At 44.3% G+C, this 16,916-nt stretch overlaps 1 protein-coding gene across 1 annotated transcript in view; it reads left to right on the top strand.

The window, feature by feature from the left end:
• The window catches only part of LOC143955199 (uncharacterized), a 51,892-nt gene that overhangs the window by 24,545 nt on the left and 10,431 nt on the right, over positions 1–16,916 (top strand). The window contains exon 13 of the mRNA XM_077465287.1: positions 14,003–14,140. Coding sequence (XP_077321413.1) covers positions 14,003–14,140 — 138 coding nt within the window. The remainder of the gene's footprint in view (positions 1–14,002; positions 14,141–16,916) is intronic.

The raw sequence follows: 16,916 nt of genomic DNA, 5'->3' as shown, positions 1-16,916 counted from the left end.
ACTGTTACCCTCTTGGAGACCTTTAAAGCAAAATAGATGATCTCAAGTTTTCCAAGTTGTTTCTACTTCAAATATTGAAAACTTTTACAAGCCGGCATTGAGACCGAGACTTGCGGGAACAGTAAGGTCCCATTTCACAAAACAAAGAAGACGTGTACCTGGCTTTAGTGGATAAATAACAGCCACAAACACAGCCATAGAAAAAAGTTACACGAATACGTGACTAGACTGTTCTCACATTCACGTGGCCTAAACCATTGTGTCCGAGTGAGGAACTGTTTAAATTGTACCTTGGCTAACATAACCCAATGTGTTAGAGTTAGGAACTGTGTGAATTGCCAACCCATCTCTAAACATCCAATGAAACTGTTCAAAGTCCAATTCAACACATGGTGGAAAAGATTTGAAGTTCGTGCGAAGTCAGAAACATTTTAAAAGTACCTATATGGTGATTATAAGTCATTTGAATTATGTATGATATTGTAGGTCACAGAGATGATTATAATTAGTATCTGATGATCTAAGAACCTTGGTATAAATAAAATATTTATAAAATCTGTGATTATAAGTAGAAGTATTTAAAAAAGCTAATTAGCATTGGGAGAGACACCTAATCGTGATTATAACCATATAAGAATTTAGCCTATGTTTAGATTAACACATACCGTATATACTCGAGTATAAGCCGACCCGAATATAAGCCAAGGCACCTAATTTTACCACAAAAAACTGGGAAAACTTATTGACTCGAGTATAAGCCTAGGGTGAGAAATGCGCAGATACTGTAAGTGGAAAAGAGGGTCAACAATGCCCATTTACATGCCTCCACTGTGACCATTTGCATGCCTCACTGTGCCCATTTGCAGCCATAGGTCCCCCGAACTTCAAACTCGGTAGTTAAGGGTTCCTAGATGCTCCCTAGCTGCAGCCAATTTGGGGTTTCTGGAAAATTACACTGCTGCAGATGGACACAGTTGACCGATTTTGAGGCCACGTATCTCGAGGCCACTTGGTGCTAGGAACGAAATTTGGTGTGCAAACCCAGTAGAATTAGGACGACAACATATCCAAAGCTGGGGTTCCTAGCACTAAGTGGCCCCCGAGATACGGGGCCCCAAAATCAGTTTGCAAAATGTCATTCTCTGCTGCAAAAAAAGTGCTTGACTCGAGTATAAGCCGAGGGGGCCATTTTCAGCACAAAAAATTGTGCTGAAAAACTCGGCTTATACTCGAATATATACGGTACTCATTGGATATATCAGAATTATCCCTGTATCCATATAGAAAATCATTTGATGTGATCTTGATTAATATACAGTGGTGTGAAAAAGTGTTTGCCCCCTTCCTCATTTCCTGTTCCTTTGCATGTTTGTCACACTTAAGTGTTTCGGAACATCAAACCAATTTAAACAATAGTCAAGGACAACACAAGTAAACACAAAATGCAATTTGTAAATGAAGGTGTTTATTATTAAAGGTGAAAAAAAATCCAAACCATCATGGCCCTGTGTGAAAAAGTGATTGCCCCCTAAACCTAATAACTGGTTGGGCCACCCTTAGCAGCAACAACTGCAACCAAGCGTTTGTGATAACGTGCAATGAGGCTTTTACAGCGTCCTGGAGGAATTTTGGCCCACTCATCTTTGCAGAATTGTCCTAATTCAGTTACATTAGAGGGTTTTCGAGCATGAACGGCCTTTTTAAGGTCATACCACAACATCTCAATAGGATTCAGGTCAGGACTTTGGCTAGGCCACTCCAAAGTCTTCATTTTGTTTTTCTTCAGCCATTCGGTGGTGGACTTGCTGGTGTGTTTAGGATCATTGTCCTGCTGCAGAACCCAAGTTCGTTTCAGCTTGAGTACACTAACAGGTGGTCGGACATTCTCCTTCAGGATCTCTTGGTAGACAGCAGAATTCATAGTTCCTTTTATCACGGCAAGTCTTCCAGGTCCTGAAGCAGCAAAACAGCCCCAGACCATCACACTACCACCACCATATTTTACTGTTGGTATAATGTTCTTTTTATGAAATGCAGTGTTCCTTCTATGCCAGATATACTTGGACACACACCTTCCAAAGAGTTCCACTTTTGTCTCATCGGTCCACAGAATGTTGTCCCAAAAGTCTTGGGGATCATCAAGATGTGTTGTGGAGAAATTGAGACGAGCTTTGATGTTCTTTTTGTTCAGCAGTGGTTTTCTCCTTGGAACTCTGCCATGCAGGCCATTTTTGCCCAGTCTTTTCCTGATGGTGGAGGCATGAACGCTGACCTTAACTGAGGCAAGTGAGGCCTGCAGTTCCTTGGACGTTGTTGTGGGGTCTTTTGTGACCTCTTGGATGAGTCGTCGCTGCGCTCTTGGGGTAATTTTGGGCGGCCGGCCACTCCTGGGAAGGTTCACCACTGTTCCATGTCTTCGCCATTTGTGGATAATGGCTCTCACTGTGGTTCGCTGGATTCCCAAAGCTTTGGAAATGGCTTTATAACCCTTTCCAGACTGATAGATCTCAATTACTTTCTTTCTCAATTGTTCCTGAATTTCTTTGGGTCTCGGCATGATGTGTAGCTTTTAAGGATCTTCTGGTGGACCTTACTGTGTCAAGCAGCTCCTATTTAAGTGATGCCTTGATTGTGAACAGGTGTGGCAATAATCAGGCCTGGGTGTGGCTAGAGAAATTGAACTCAGGTGTGGACAACCACAGTTATAGTATGTTTTAACAATCACTTTTTCACACAGGGCCATGATGGTTTGGATTTTTTTTCACCTTTAATAATAAACACCTTCATTTACAAATTGCATTTTGTGTTTACTTGTGTTGTCCTTGACTATTGTTTAAATTGGTTTGATGTTCCGAAACACTTAAGTGTGACAAACATGCAAAGGAACAGGAAATGAGGAAGGGGGCAAACACTTTTTCACACCACTGTATATAACAACATGTGTCTTTCATAGACCAGTTTTTTTTAGTGCAACTTGCTGTAATGAACCTTTCCCAGAGCTGGAAGGTTCATTACAGCAAGTTGCACTAAAATCCTGGGGAACAGAACCAGGAATCCCGGCTGGGATGGGCCACTATTCAAGAAACGGGAAGTATCTGCTAAACGGACAAAGTAGGGGCACCTGGACTGGCCTGAACTGGCCTGGGAAGAAATCGCAGGAGGTGAGAAAGGCAGGTGAGGCCTGGGACTTCCAGCATTTCAACAGTACCAAATGTCTTTCAAAGGGGCATTGGCTGGTTCGCTAAGGGAAAGGGTTCTATCTTATATGGAACAATATGAGAGACAGCTTATACTTTCTGGCATCACCTTCACCTTACACGCTGCAGCACAAGGAATAAATGTTTCTTATTCAACTGTTGAACTGTGTTTGTGATTACTAAAGAGGGGTGGAAGAAGTGGGTGTTAAACAGCAGTACTGTAATGAACTACCTAGCAGATCCCAAGGGAGTAGTGCGCTTCATGGAGGTCCCACCAAGATATTTTATGGTACTGCTGACCTGTTACCCCTAGCAACTGCAAGAAGAGAACATTTTTATTTTCCTGAAAACAGATGAAAATGCACTGGGAGTTGTGTGTGTCGCTATAACTCATGGATAAAACATGGACACCAAGAGAGGTTGCGGCTGGGAACCAGGGAGATGTTGGTTTCTTACAGTAAGGCATTGCAAAGTTACATTTTCAACTGTCTTTTCAGTGACTGCTGCTTAACATGTAAGTCCACAGTGCCTGCCACCAGGGGTGGCTGGCACGTACTGCTGAAATGTACTGTTACAGTTCCTCGCACGCCGGACCCACGAGACAAGGGGCGGGACTGTGCCCAGGAGGAAAGGCATCATCCAGCGTCCTGCGCACAACGCACACCCGCCATCCAGCTACACACTGGACACCCGCCATCCACTGGACACCCGCCATCCAGCTACACACTGAAGCAGGACCTGATACTTGTCGACACCGGTATCCAGTTGGACCTCACCGGGGGGCTGGCGCTCGGAGTACTGGATGGAGTTGAGAGACTTTGCCTGATCTGTCCCGGCTGTCAGAGGCCTACTCTGGGAGTGAACGCCTGGGCCCGGAGCGGCCATTGCAGTGCACAGCTGATGCGGCTGGGACCTGAACAGCAGGAGGAGAGACACTTTTATGCCAGCAGCACCACCGGAGTCTGCTTGCCTCAAGCTCGGATCATCCGGAGGGCTTCACACCACCTGAAGCGCTTGTAGAGGAGATCCAGACCGACATTCAAATACCGGAGGTCAAGGTAGGATCAGAAGGGGAGGCTTGTGGCCTGGCTAGGGTACCGGAGGCTGCAAGGTTGATAGGCAGTCCCCACGGAATCTCCCGGAAGAGCCGGTCACAAGTAAGTCCTCTGTGGAACCCGTTGGAAGGCCTGGGGGTTCAGAGATCCCAGTGCTGGACAGCAAAGGAATCCCACCGGAAGGCCTGAGGGTTCAGAGACCTCAGGGCTGTAAGGTTCATTACAGCAAGTTGCACTAAAACCCTGGGGAACAGAACCAGGCATCCCGGCTGGGATGGACCACTATTCAAGAAACGGGAAGTAGCTGCTAAATGGACAAAGTAGACCGGGAGCGCCTGGACTGGCCCGGGAAGAAATCGCAGGAGGTGAGATAGGCAGGTGAGGCCTGGGACTTCTAGCATTTCAACAGTACCAAATCTCTTTCAGAGGGGCATTGGCCGGTTCGCTAAGGGAAAGGCTTCTATCTACTTATATGGAACAATAAGAGAGGCAGCTTATACTTTCTTGCATCACCTACACCTTACACGCTGCAGCACAAGGAATAAATGTTTCTTATTCAACTGTTGAACTGTGTTTGTGATTACTAAAGAGGGGTGGAAGAGCAGGGGTTAAACCAGCAGTACTGTAATGAACTACCTAGCAGCTCCCAAGGGAGTATTTTTTTTTTCCTATATAACCATTTTATGTAATAGTGATTAATCAAAATTATACTGAGTGTATTTTATATTAGACCGGTTACCAGAATACTTAAAGGTATATATTCTTCTCTCCAAGATACAAACAAATACATATTGTGAAAATGTAACTTTGTTTCTCGTACATCACGGGACACAGAGACTCAGTAATTACTGATGGGTTATAGGGTATCGCTAGGTGATTGGACACTGGCACACCCTAGACAGGAAGTTCAATCCCCCATATAACCCCTCCACCTACTGGAGGTACCTCAGTTTTTTCGCCAGTGTCTTAGGTGTTGGTCACAAATAAAGATGTGCTGTGCTGAGCTCTGCTGGAATATCCTTACTAGGTCCAGCTATGCAACCAGATCCATTCAAAGTGTCTTTTCCAGACTGAATTGGATGGTACCCGGGCCTCATGTCCGAAGAAACAAGGTTTTACCTGTAACGCTTCTCTTTTTAGAGAGCTGGACCCTGGGACCCAGTATTTGTTTTTTTCAGCCATATTCCTGGCAGGGTGCTTTACGGGCCCAGAACTGCGGATCCTCCTATTCAAGGGGGCCCCAGTCTCTGAAGGTTTTTCTCCTAACTGAGCCCACCGCAAGCCCACCTGTTATTCAAACCCTGCAGCTGGATAAGGTAAGGGAGACTCATCAAGAATTTTTCTAATTCTAGTAGGTTTTCTCCTTTTAAGTAAATGTATGCTATGCCTATAGTCGCCACCGGGGGCTGCCAAGAGCACATACCTTTCATGCCTGTTCTGTCTGCTTGGTGTCCACGCTCTATGCTCTTCCAGACATGCTCCAGGAAGGATGAAGGTAAGGGGGTTTTTTCCTTCTGGGATTCTCCCTCCAAGGATTAGGGGACTGACACAGGCCTGGGCAGAGAGCGGTAACATACCCCACCTCCTGCCGCTGCCATTACAGCGGCTTTACGTCCACCGACCCTTCCCTCTCCTCTGCTCCAGCCTCCCCTCCATGCTTGTCAGCAGGGTTAAAGCCTCTGCTCACATGGGAAACGCTCGTTTTTAAAAAAGTGCGGGGGGGGGGGGGGGCGGACGTGGTCGGAGGAGGGGGGGGCGGAGCACTAGGCTACACAGGCTTTAAAGTGCACTCTTTTTCAGGTGCACACGGCCTATGGAGGGACACAGAGCTGACAGGCGCATGTGAGTGTGGAGGACACAGGCATTACCAGGCAGCATTTACTTAGGCACCAGACTGGGTCTTGGTAGCAGCAGCAGTTGCTGAACTACAGTGCTCAGCAGTCAGTGCCTTTTTTGTGGTACCTCTACCTTTTGTTGCTTTGCACTATGGGTAGAAGAGGTACAAGTACCCCAAATAATAGGGGTTCAAAGGGGTCCCCTTCAGGCTCTGAGGACCCCCCTCTGCAGCACCTTCCCCCCCTGCAGGACCCGGGGGAGGCTGGCCAGGGAGATCCGTTGGGGTCAGAGGCTGCAGCTGCTTCTGGAACTTCAGCCCCTGTATACATTACACAGGAGGTTTTTTCCCTCAGCCATAAATGGTTTAGAGGAAATATTAGTGGCCTTAATCGCATCTAGGCCCCTCTCTGTCACCAAGGTCCCTCAGAGTGAGGAACTCTGGGATAAAGGAGAAGAATCCCCCTCAGAGGATCAGGAGGAGACTGACGATTCCACTTCTGAGGAATCTAGTGGAGAAGGGCCCTCTTAAGCTTCTCAAGATGAGAAGATGTTGGTGCAAATTCTTGCTGGATTGGTCTGTTCCACATTTAAGTTACCCGTACCTGAGTCAGTTAAAGAACCCACTTGTCTGGGTTCACTGAAACCTCCTCAAACTGCACATGCCTTTCCTGTTCATGGTTTACTGGAAAAGCTTATCTATTCTGAGTGGGATCACCCAGATAAAAAATTTTTTCCTCCTAAAAAGTTTTCGACACTTTATCCTATGGAGGAAAAATTTACTAAGATGTGGGGTATACCGGCAGTTGACGCCGCTATTTCCTCCATAAACAAAAGCCAGACTTGTCCTGTTGACAACGCTCAGATGCTTAGGGATCCAACTGATAAGAAAATGGAATTCCTATTAAAAAATGTTTTCTCTTTGGCAGGTTCAGTATCTCAATCTGCAGTGGCAGCAATTGGAGTCTGTCAATATTTGAGAGACCTTGTTAAACAGGTGCTTAAAGCTTTACCTGAACAGCAAGCCCAGGGGTTAGCTAACCTACTAGCGGCTTTGTGTTTTGCTGTTGATGCTATCAGAGATTCTATCCTTCAGACCTCTCACCTTATGCTTGGATTGGTACACATGCGTAGAATCTTATGGCTGAAAAATTGGCCAGCCGAATCACCATGTAAGAAACTCCTGGCGGGATTTTCTTTTCGTGGTGCAAAACTGTTTGGAGAGGATTTGGACAATTATATCCAAAGGATCTCTAGTGGGAAGAGCACCTTTTTACCAGTCAAGAAAAGGAGTAAACGTCCCTCCTTTAAACGGGCGCTTTCTCCAGTGCCAGGGTGATCAGCCTCCAGGCAGTCACGACGGCCTCCTCCGTCAGGCTCAAAGGTTAAAACTCAGAGTCAACTCCAGGGACAAAAGAAGTCCTGGGGGAGAAGGTCTTCAAGACAAAACGCTAAGGCCTCCTTATGAAAGGGCGCCCCCGCTCACTCGAGTGGGGGAAGACTACTAAAGTTCTCAGGGCTCTGGCAGGAGGAATTTCGGGACAAATGGGTGGTCTCCACAATAACTCTAGGTTACAAACTAGAATTTCCGAGAATTCCCTTCTCATTTCCTCAGATCAAATGTACCCATAGACCCAGAGAAAAAGAAGTCTCTCCTTCTAGCGTTGGAGCGACTATTGTCGCAAAAAGTTATCATGGTAGTTCCCATGCAAGAGCAGGGAATGGGGTTTTATTTAAACCTTTTCACGGTACCAAAGCCAAACGGAGATGTCAGACCCATTCTAGATCTCAAAGATCTAAACCGATTTCTAAAGATATGGTCCTTTCGCATGGAATTGATCCGATCGGTAGTATCCATCCTACGAGGAGAACTTCTGGCATCATTAGACATCAAGGATGCGTACCTACATGTGCCTATTTTCCCTGCTCATCAAAAATTCCTGCGTTTTGAAGTAGAAAAATGTCAGTTTCAGTTTTTAGCTCTGCCTTTCGGGGTAGCTACTGTACCTCGGGTGTTTACAAAGATCTTGGCCCCCTCCTCTGGCCAGATTAAGGGCCCAAGGTATAACAATAATAGCATACCTAGACGACTTGCTCTTGATAGACTGGTCGGTAGCCCGCTTGGACCAAAATTTGGTCACCACAATCAACTACCTGGAATGCCTAGGTTGGGTCCTCAACTTAGAGAAGTCTTCTTTAAAACCAGTAAGAAGACTAGAGTATTTGGGTCTGGTCATAGATATAGCCCAGCAGAGGGTATTCCTACCCCAAGCAAAGATCAGTGCTATAAGAGAACTGATTCAGGTGGTCAGGGCAAAGAAGGGTCCTTCTATTTGTCTTTGTATGAGGTTGTTGGGGAAGATGGTGGCTTCATTCGAAGCAGTTCCCTACGCTCAGTTTCATTCAAGGCTGCTGCAAAACATTATCCTATCGGCCTGGAACAAGAAGGTTCAGGCGTTAGATTTTCCGATGCATCTGTCCCCTACAACGCGTCGGAGCCTCAGCTGGTGGTTGATACCCGAAAATCTGCGGAAAGAAAAATCCTTTTTACCAGTTAGCTGGACAGTGGTAACAACAGATGCCAGTCTTTCTGGTTGGGGGGCAGTCCTGGAACAGTCGACTGTCCAAGGGAGATGGTCCAAGACCGAGAGGGCCTTACCCATCAACATTCTGGAGATCCGTGTGGCGTATCTAGCCCTAAAAGCCTGGAAACTCAGGTTGCAGGGTTGCCCTGTCAGGATCCAGTCTGACAATGCCACAGCAGTGGCTTATATCAATCAGCAAGGGGGCACCAAGAGTCGTGCAACTCAGAGAGATGTAAACCAGATCTTAATCTGGGCAGAAAGACATGTGCCATGCATATTGGCAGTCTTCATTCTGGGGGTAGAGAACTGGCAGACGGACTACTTGAGCCGCCAGCAGTTAGTCCCAGGGGAATGGTCTCTTCGCCCCGATGTCTTCTTGGCCATATGCCAGAGATGGGGGGTTCCGGATGTAGATCTCTTTGCGTCCAGGTTCAACAACAAGGTCAACAACTTTGTGTCAAGAACGAGGGATCCTCTTGCATGCAGGACAGATGCGTTGGTAACTCCGTGGCATCAGTTCTCTCTGATTTATGCATTCCGTCCTATTCTGCTACTGCCAAGACTTCTTTGCAGGATCAGGCAGGAAAAGAAGTCAGTGCGTCTGATGGCCCAGAAGAGCTTGGTATACAGAAATAGTGAAGATGGCGGTAGGCCCCTCTTGGACCCTACCATCCTGTCCAGACCTGCTATCCCAGGGACCAGTATTCCATCCTACCTTACAAACGCTAAATTTAACAGTTTGGCTATTGAAACCCACATTCTGAAGAATCATGGGCTTTTGGGCCCTGTGATATCTACCTTGATTAATGCAAGAAAGACAGCTTCCAGAATGATTTATCACTGAGTCTGGAAAGCATATGTCTCCTGGTGTGAATCCAGGTGTTGGCACCCCAGAAATATATGTCATAAGCAGAATCCTCGAATTTCTGCAAAATGGGTTAGAGATGAAACTGGCCTTGAGTACCATCAAGGGCCAAGTCTCTGCCTTATCGGTTCTGTTTCAACGTCCACTTGCTTTGCATTCTTTGGTCCGAAGCTTTATACAAGGGGTAACGCGCCTTAATACTCCAGTTAGGGCGCCTCTGAACCCCTGGGATTTGAATTTGGTTCTGTCAGCTTTACAGAAGCAGCCTTTTGAACCGATACATCAAATTCCCTTAGTTCTGTTGACAAGAAAATTTATTTTTCTGGTAGCCATTCCTTCTGCCAGAAGAGTATCAGAATTAGCGGCCCTCTATTGTAAAGAACCGTATCTGATAATGCACAAGGATAGAGAGGTGTTACGCCCTCATCCTAGTTTTCTACCAAAGGTGGTCTCAGGTTTTTATCTAAACCAAGAAATTGTTCTGCCTTCCTTTTTTCCAAATCCCTGCTCTATGGAAGAGAAGTCACTACATTCTTTGGATGTAGTGAGAGCAGTCAAAGCCCATCTAGAAGCGACTGCTCAGGTTTGCAAAACAGATGTTTTGTTCGTATTGCCAGAGGGTTCTAAGAGAGGACAGGCAGCGTTGAAATCTACCATTGCTGAATGGATTTGACAAGTAATTGTTCAAGCTTATGGTTTGAAGCAAAAGATTCCGCCTTTTCAAATCAAGCCGCACTCCACTAGGGCTATTAGTGCTTTGTGGGCAGGGCATCACCGGGCCTCCATGGCTCAAATCTGCAAGGCCGCAACCTGGTCATCAGTCCATACATTCACCAAATTTTATCAGGTGGATGTGAGAAGGCATGAGGATATTCACCTTTTGGGCGTAGTGTGCTGCAGGCAGCGGTACAGGGTCCTCAGGTCTGATTACACCCTATGTTGTGTGGTTCACCTCCCCTCAGATAGCATTGCTCTGGGACATCCCATCAGTAATTACTGAGTCTCTGTGTCCCTTGATTTACAAGAAAGAAAATAGGATTTTTATAATAGCTTACCTGTACAATCCTTTTCTTTTGAAGTACATCACGGGACACAGAGGTCCCTCCCCTCTTCTAATACACTTATATTGCTTTGCTACAAAACTGAGGTACCTCCAGTAGGGGGAGGGGTTATATGGGGGATTGAACTTCCTGTCTAGGGTGTGCCAGTGTCCAATCACCTAGTGATACCCTATAACCCATCAGTAATTACTGAGTCTCTGTGTCCCGTGATGTACCTCAAATGAAAAAGATTTTACAGGTAAGCTGTTATAAAAATCCTATTTTTTATTTAAAAGTTAGTTCAGAACACATTTTCTGCTCTCAGACATGCCTAGTGGTTGAAGGTGATATTACCTAAAACTCACTGAATTCCCTGGAAAGTAAATGATTAAGTCTTGCCTACCAATGAAAAAGGAACACATACCTTTTGGGCAGAGCTTATTATAATTTTTGTGATCTCATTGTCTGAGATGGTATTCAGAAGCAAGAAGGAGGCCATGGAAGAGACGGAAAAAGGCTCAGGGACCCACCCTGACAGAGACACTCAGGGACACACCCTGAGGGGGGACACTAGGATATACACACACTCCCAGACAGACTGACATTCATGCACCATGCATGAATACATATTTTGACAGTCATGAAAATTCCTGAACTCTGATCCTTGGAACTCGGAGGTTGCAAGAAGTAAATCCTCTTTAATAGTATCCATTTTTGAAATCTACGGCAGCCATCTAACCAGCCATTAGGAACAATAGCCATCTTGGAATGGGTAATTATGTCATGTTGATTTTATCTTGTATGCTCTCTCAAATATTGATGTATTGAATATTCAACTTTTGATAATCGTTCTCCCGAATCAATAACCGCCTTGTAGATTTTTTCCTCTAAAGATTAAATTTTTGATTATATTTTTCTTTTTGCATAGTTGCCACTTTTATTGACAAAAACTAATGTCTAATTTATTTGACATTGTTAACCACTTACTTACCTGCAGTATAGTAATGGTTGGATGTGTGAAATACAGACGTTCTGTTTAATTGTCATTTTCATAAGGTTATTGATTCTACCGAGAAGTTATCATGGTGATATTACGTCAAAGGTACTATAATCCCATTTTCCGGGTGTTTCCATTAATTTTCAAGATGTTCATGTGATGCAATCATTATTTTAATTTTATGTAAATATTTGTTGTTGTCAACCAATAAATGTAACTATTTTGTATAATCACATGTCTCTGTGAATAAGTTTCATATGTATAGACAGTGTGATATAGATTGATTTTGTATCTTAAAAATTACTTAATAATAAATACTGCGGGAAAACTGTCCTTAAAAAGCACAACAGTCCTTATTCGTGTTCAAAGTTCGGGAAATTGTTCTGTAAAAAAGTGCCCATGATCGACACCAGGAAATTCACATGGATTAACAACCTTTTTTATGTTCAGGGGAGTGTGGCAAGAATAACCTCCAGAGAACGTGTGTTCTTCCTTATAGTCAGAATGTATAAAATGTTTCTTTAAAGAAAATCACTTCTTGGACCCCAGAATATTCGCAAAGGCTAATAAAGTTTTTGTGTTCATATTGGCTTATTTGGAGTCGTGGCCAAAGTACAATGGGATTTTTTTGGAATGATGTGATAGTTATAGGTCTGCAGGGATTGAATTATAGTAATACCATCCTCTAAACAATGCTGACTTGGTCCCGCACTCACACAGGCCCCACCATAGAATACAACAACCCATGGACCATACCTTTTTTTATTGGTTGCTATTAGTATATCTTTTTTGCTTTACTGAAGGAACTAACTTTTTATTGGACCGACTAAACTATACCGTATATACTCGAGTATAAGTAAACCCGAATATAAGGCACCTAAATTTACCACAAAAAACTGGGAAAACTTATTGACTCAAGTATAAGCCTAGGTTGAGAAATGTGCAGCTACTGTAACTGGAAAAGACGGTCAACAATGCCCATTTGCAGCCTCACTGTGCCCATTTGCATGTCTCACTGTGCCCATTTGCAGCCATAACTTCAAACTCGGTAGTTAAGGGTTCCTAGATGCTCCCTAGCTGCAGCCAATTGGGGTCTCTGGACCCAAAGGGACCCAAAATGACATTGCTGCAGATGGACACAGTTGACCGAATTTGAGGCCCCGTATCTCGAGGCCACTTGGTGTTAGGAACCCCAAATTTGGTGTGCAAACCCAGTGGAACTAGATCTACAACATATACAAAGCTGGGGTTCCCTGAAATATGGGGCCCCAAAGACGGTTCGGAAAATATCAAGCACTTTTCTGCAGCAGAGAATGACATTTTCGAACCGAATTTGAGGCTCCCTTTCTCGGCTATGCAAGATTGAATTTAAATTCTTTATTGTGTGTTAATAATGTAATCCGATTTTCTAGAATAAACAAGAAAGCTCTACTCTACAATATTCTGTTCTGAGTCATTTTTTTTACAAATGAACATAATTTTTAGATGATTGGTGATTGGAATGTGCTCAGTTCATAGAGAGTCTTCCATTGGTGTTTTATTAGTGAGATGTGAGAGTCTAGAGCAGTGGTTCTCGACATTTCTAGTGCCGTGACCCCCTGATAAAATTTCCCAAGTTGTGGGGACCCCTAACAGTAAAATTATTTTCGTAGTGTGGGTTGTCAGCACCCAAGGCAAGACAAGTAATTTGCACCCCTAACCCACAGACATTTAGCGCTCCCTTACACTTGTACAGTATTTTAGGATGTACCACTCTTTCTCTTTGTTCTCTTTTATTTCCCTTGTATCTCTCAATCCTAATTTCTTATTTTTTTCCCCATCCCTCTCTCTAGATATCTTTCTTGTTCTTTCTCTTATTCTTTCTCTCCCTTTTTCTTACTACCTCCTCCTCTTTTCCTCCCCTTCCATGTATTCTCTATTTTTATTCCTTCTCTTACTCCTTGGTGGGGGGTGGGGGGGGGGGAGGGATGAGTGGCAGTGCTTGGGGGAGTTCTAATGAGCCAACTTAGGTGCTCTTGATCAAGGTCATCTGCTGATCTGAGAACTGTAGTGGGGACTTTTAATGGCAACTATAATCACAGGTAGTGTCTCTGGCTTCACTGTGTCTCCGACTTGGTGGTGTCTCATAGCAGTGACACCTATGCTGAAATCATAAAATATGGTCTCCTCCAGCCCCTCCCACTTCACATTCCTCACCAGTCAACCAACCTCTAGTCTCTACCCTCCAGCCATGCCGTGAACTGAATGGGCAGCTGCGAAGAGGCTGAGTGGGAGGCCGCGGGTTCCAGGGACAGCCCTGATGTGCGGCCACAAAAAGGCTGGGAGAGCGGTGCAGGCTTCAGCAACAGCCCAGGATTCTGTGACCCCTGGCAAATCATTATTCGACCCTCAAGGGGGTCCTGACCGCCAGATTGAGAACCAATGGTCTAGAATGTCCAGTTCCAGAGAGTCCAGAAGGTCCAGTACCAGAGACTCCAGAAGGACCTGTTCCAGAGAGTCCAGAAGGTCCTGTTTCAGAGAGTCCAGAAGGTCCTGTTTCAGAGAGTCCAGAAGGCCCAGTTTCATAAGGTCCTGTTCCAAATGTGTGCCAGCTAATATTCTAAGGATACATAGAGCCACTACAAATGCCACATAGAATATTTCCATCGCTGCCATCTTGGTTATGCTCCTCATGCTTGCAGTGATCAGCTCCATTATTTCCCAGTTATTATCTTCATCATCAGTGATACAGAGGTCATACCCATCAGTGGCTAAGAGAGTATGTCAGTGTCATGTAATCTGTGTATCCCCTTTGTGGTATTGGGGTGATTACGCTCATGTGATAGGTGCTTTTCCAAGGAGTTAGGCCAGAGCAAACTGTATTTTAAAGCATATCAGCCCATTTTTATTACATAAAATCGAAAGTTCATATAGACATCAGATGCCCATGCAGGGGTTTCCAACATCAACCGAAAATACTGAGCCATCTGGCTCTTTTGTCAGCAGCACTGCTGCTGTTCTTACTAGTCCCTCTGACTGTACTGTCCAACTCTCCTGGTTCATTTGGCTCACTTAGCCTTTAGTCGCAGTGCCCAGCTGCACAGCTCTCTCCTGGCCTCTGGATAGGGGTTCTCCATGATACCCCGATAGGAGAAGACCTGACTCCTGGAACGAGACCTGCTGGCTGGGGCTCTGACCCCTGGTTGAGACCTTCTGGCCGCAGCCTGCAAACCTGGAATAAAGAGCAAGTGAAGATGGAAGCCTCTGCAGCAGTGACAGTTCACCGTTGGAGGGCTTTGTTTCAAAGTAAGTCTTTCATAAAGTGTTAGTATGCAATGCATACTAGCACATTATGCCTTTACCTTGCAGGGAGAGTTAATTTTTTTCTCCCTTAATTCTATGTTTACTGCCACTTTAACATAGGGAGATCAGGAATAAAAACTGATTGGTACCCAGTGTTAAAGAAAAATGGACTTTAAGGTAAAAAGAAAGTGCAGAGCGGTAATGCAGGTTACATGAAAGTGCAGCGCGTTAATGAAGTTGACAAGAAAGTGCAGAGCAGTAATGAAGTTGAAAGAATGTGCAGAGCGGTAATGAAGGTGAAAAGAATGTGCAGAGCGGCAATGAAGGTGACACGAAAGTGCAGAGTGGTAATGAAGGTGACACGAGAGTGCAGAGCGGTAATGAAGGTGACAAGAATGTTCCTCCATGCCAGAAGCCGTCTAAGGCAAGCTTAGTGTTCTCTCTTCATACTATAATGTACTTTGTTTCATTTTTTTGGTTAAAAACAAAAAAAAGTTCAGAACGGATTAACCTTATTTACATTGAACCCTATGGGAAAAATTTGACTCGGTTTACGACCAATTCGGTTTGTAGAACAAATTAAGTTTGTGAACCGAGGTATCACTGTAAATGTACAGAAGATGCAAATGTGCCAATTTTAATGTATGAATGAAGAACTTAGGCTATAGTATTTAGTATAGTGTAGTATTTCTCCACAAGATGGCAATCTCACTCCTGAGCGTGGAATGCAAAGAAGGAAGTAATGTCATGTATGGACAGGAAGTGATGTAGGGTAAAGACAGGAAGTGATGTAGGGTAAAGACAGGAAGTTTCACAGGAGAGATGACTTGTTAGGAAATAGCGTACATACATTACTGGATCTTAAGGTACATTTATTTTATTATTTATTTGTTACAGGTACTTGTATAGCGTTGTCAATTTAGGCAGTGCTTTATATATATATATATATTGTAAAGCACTGCCTAATATACATCATCAGTCCCTGCCTTCAAGGAGCTTACAATCTAAGGTCCCCTAACTCACATTCATACATACACATACTGGGGATAATTTAACCACTTTCAGACCGGACCATTTTGCTGGCTTAAAGTGGTTGTATACCCGCTGAAGTTTTTTTTTACTCGCCTGCAAAGGAAAAGGCATAATGAGCTAGTATGCACCGCATACTAGCTCATTATGAAATACCTTAGAACGAGGCCCTGACATCTGGCCCGATCCACGCCAAGGGAGCTGACATGTTCCCTCAGCGTTTCTTCTGGGTATCGCGGCTCCGATTTTTCTTTCCGGCAGGGTCCGGCGTCTGCCGGTCTTTCAGCCGAGAATCCCCTGTGCGCATGCGCCGCTGGAGTGGCACATTGCGAAGGGGAATATCTCCTAAACTGTACAGGTTTAGGAGATTATTTTTACCTACGGGTAAGCCTTATTATAGGCTTTCCTGTATGTAAAAGTCCCAAAATTGACTATACAAGCACTTTAAGACCAGACCACTTTTTGCGATTCGGCACTGCGTCGCTTTAACTGACAATCGCGCGGTCGTGTGACGTGGCTCCCAAACAAAATTGACATCCTTTTTTTTCCCAGAAATAGAGCTTTCTTTCGGTGGTATTTGATCACCCCTGCGGTTTTATTTTTTGCGCTATAAACAAAAATAGAGCGACAATTTTGAAAAAAACACATTATTTTTTACTTTTTGTTATAATAAATATCCCCCAAAAATATCTAAAAAACATCTAATTTTTTTTCCCTCAGTTTAGGCCGATACGTATTCTTCTACATATTTTTGGTAAAAAAATCGCAATAAGCGATTATTGATTGGATTGCGCAAAACGTATAGCGTTTACAAAATAGGGGATAGTTTTATGGCATTTTTATTAATTTTTTTTTTTACTAGTAATGACGGCGCTCAGCAATTTTTATTGTGACTGCGACTTTATGACGGACACGTCGGACATTTCTGACACATTTTTGGGACCATTGTCATTTATACAGCAATCAGTGCTATACAAATGCAGTGATTCCTGTGTAAATGACACTGGCAGTGAAGCGGTTAAGTGTTCCTAGG

The sequence above is a fragment of the Lithobates pipiens genome, unplaced genomic scaffold (genome assembly GCF_037356315.1).
Source record: "Lithobates pipiens isolate NorthernLeopardFrog02 unplaced genomic scaffold, aLitPip1_a1.2 Scaffold_35, whole genome shotgun sequence".
In the NCBI taxonomy this organism is placed as follows: domain Eukaryota; kingdom Metazoa; phylum Chordata; class Amphibia; order Anura; family Ranidae; genus Lithobates; species Lithobates pipiens.
This window is presented reverse-complemented; position numbering and strand designations above follow the sequence as displayed.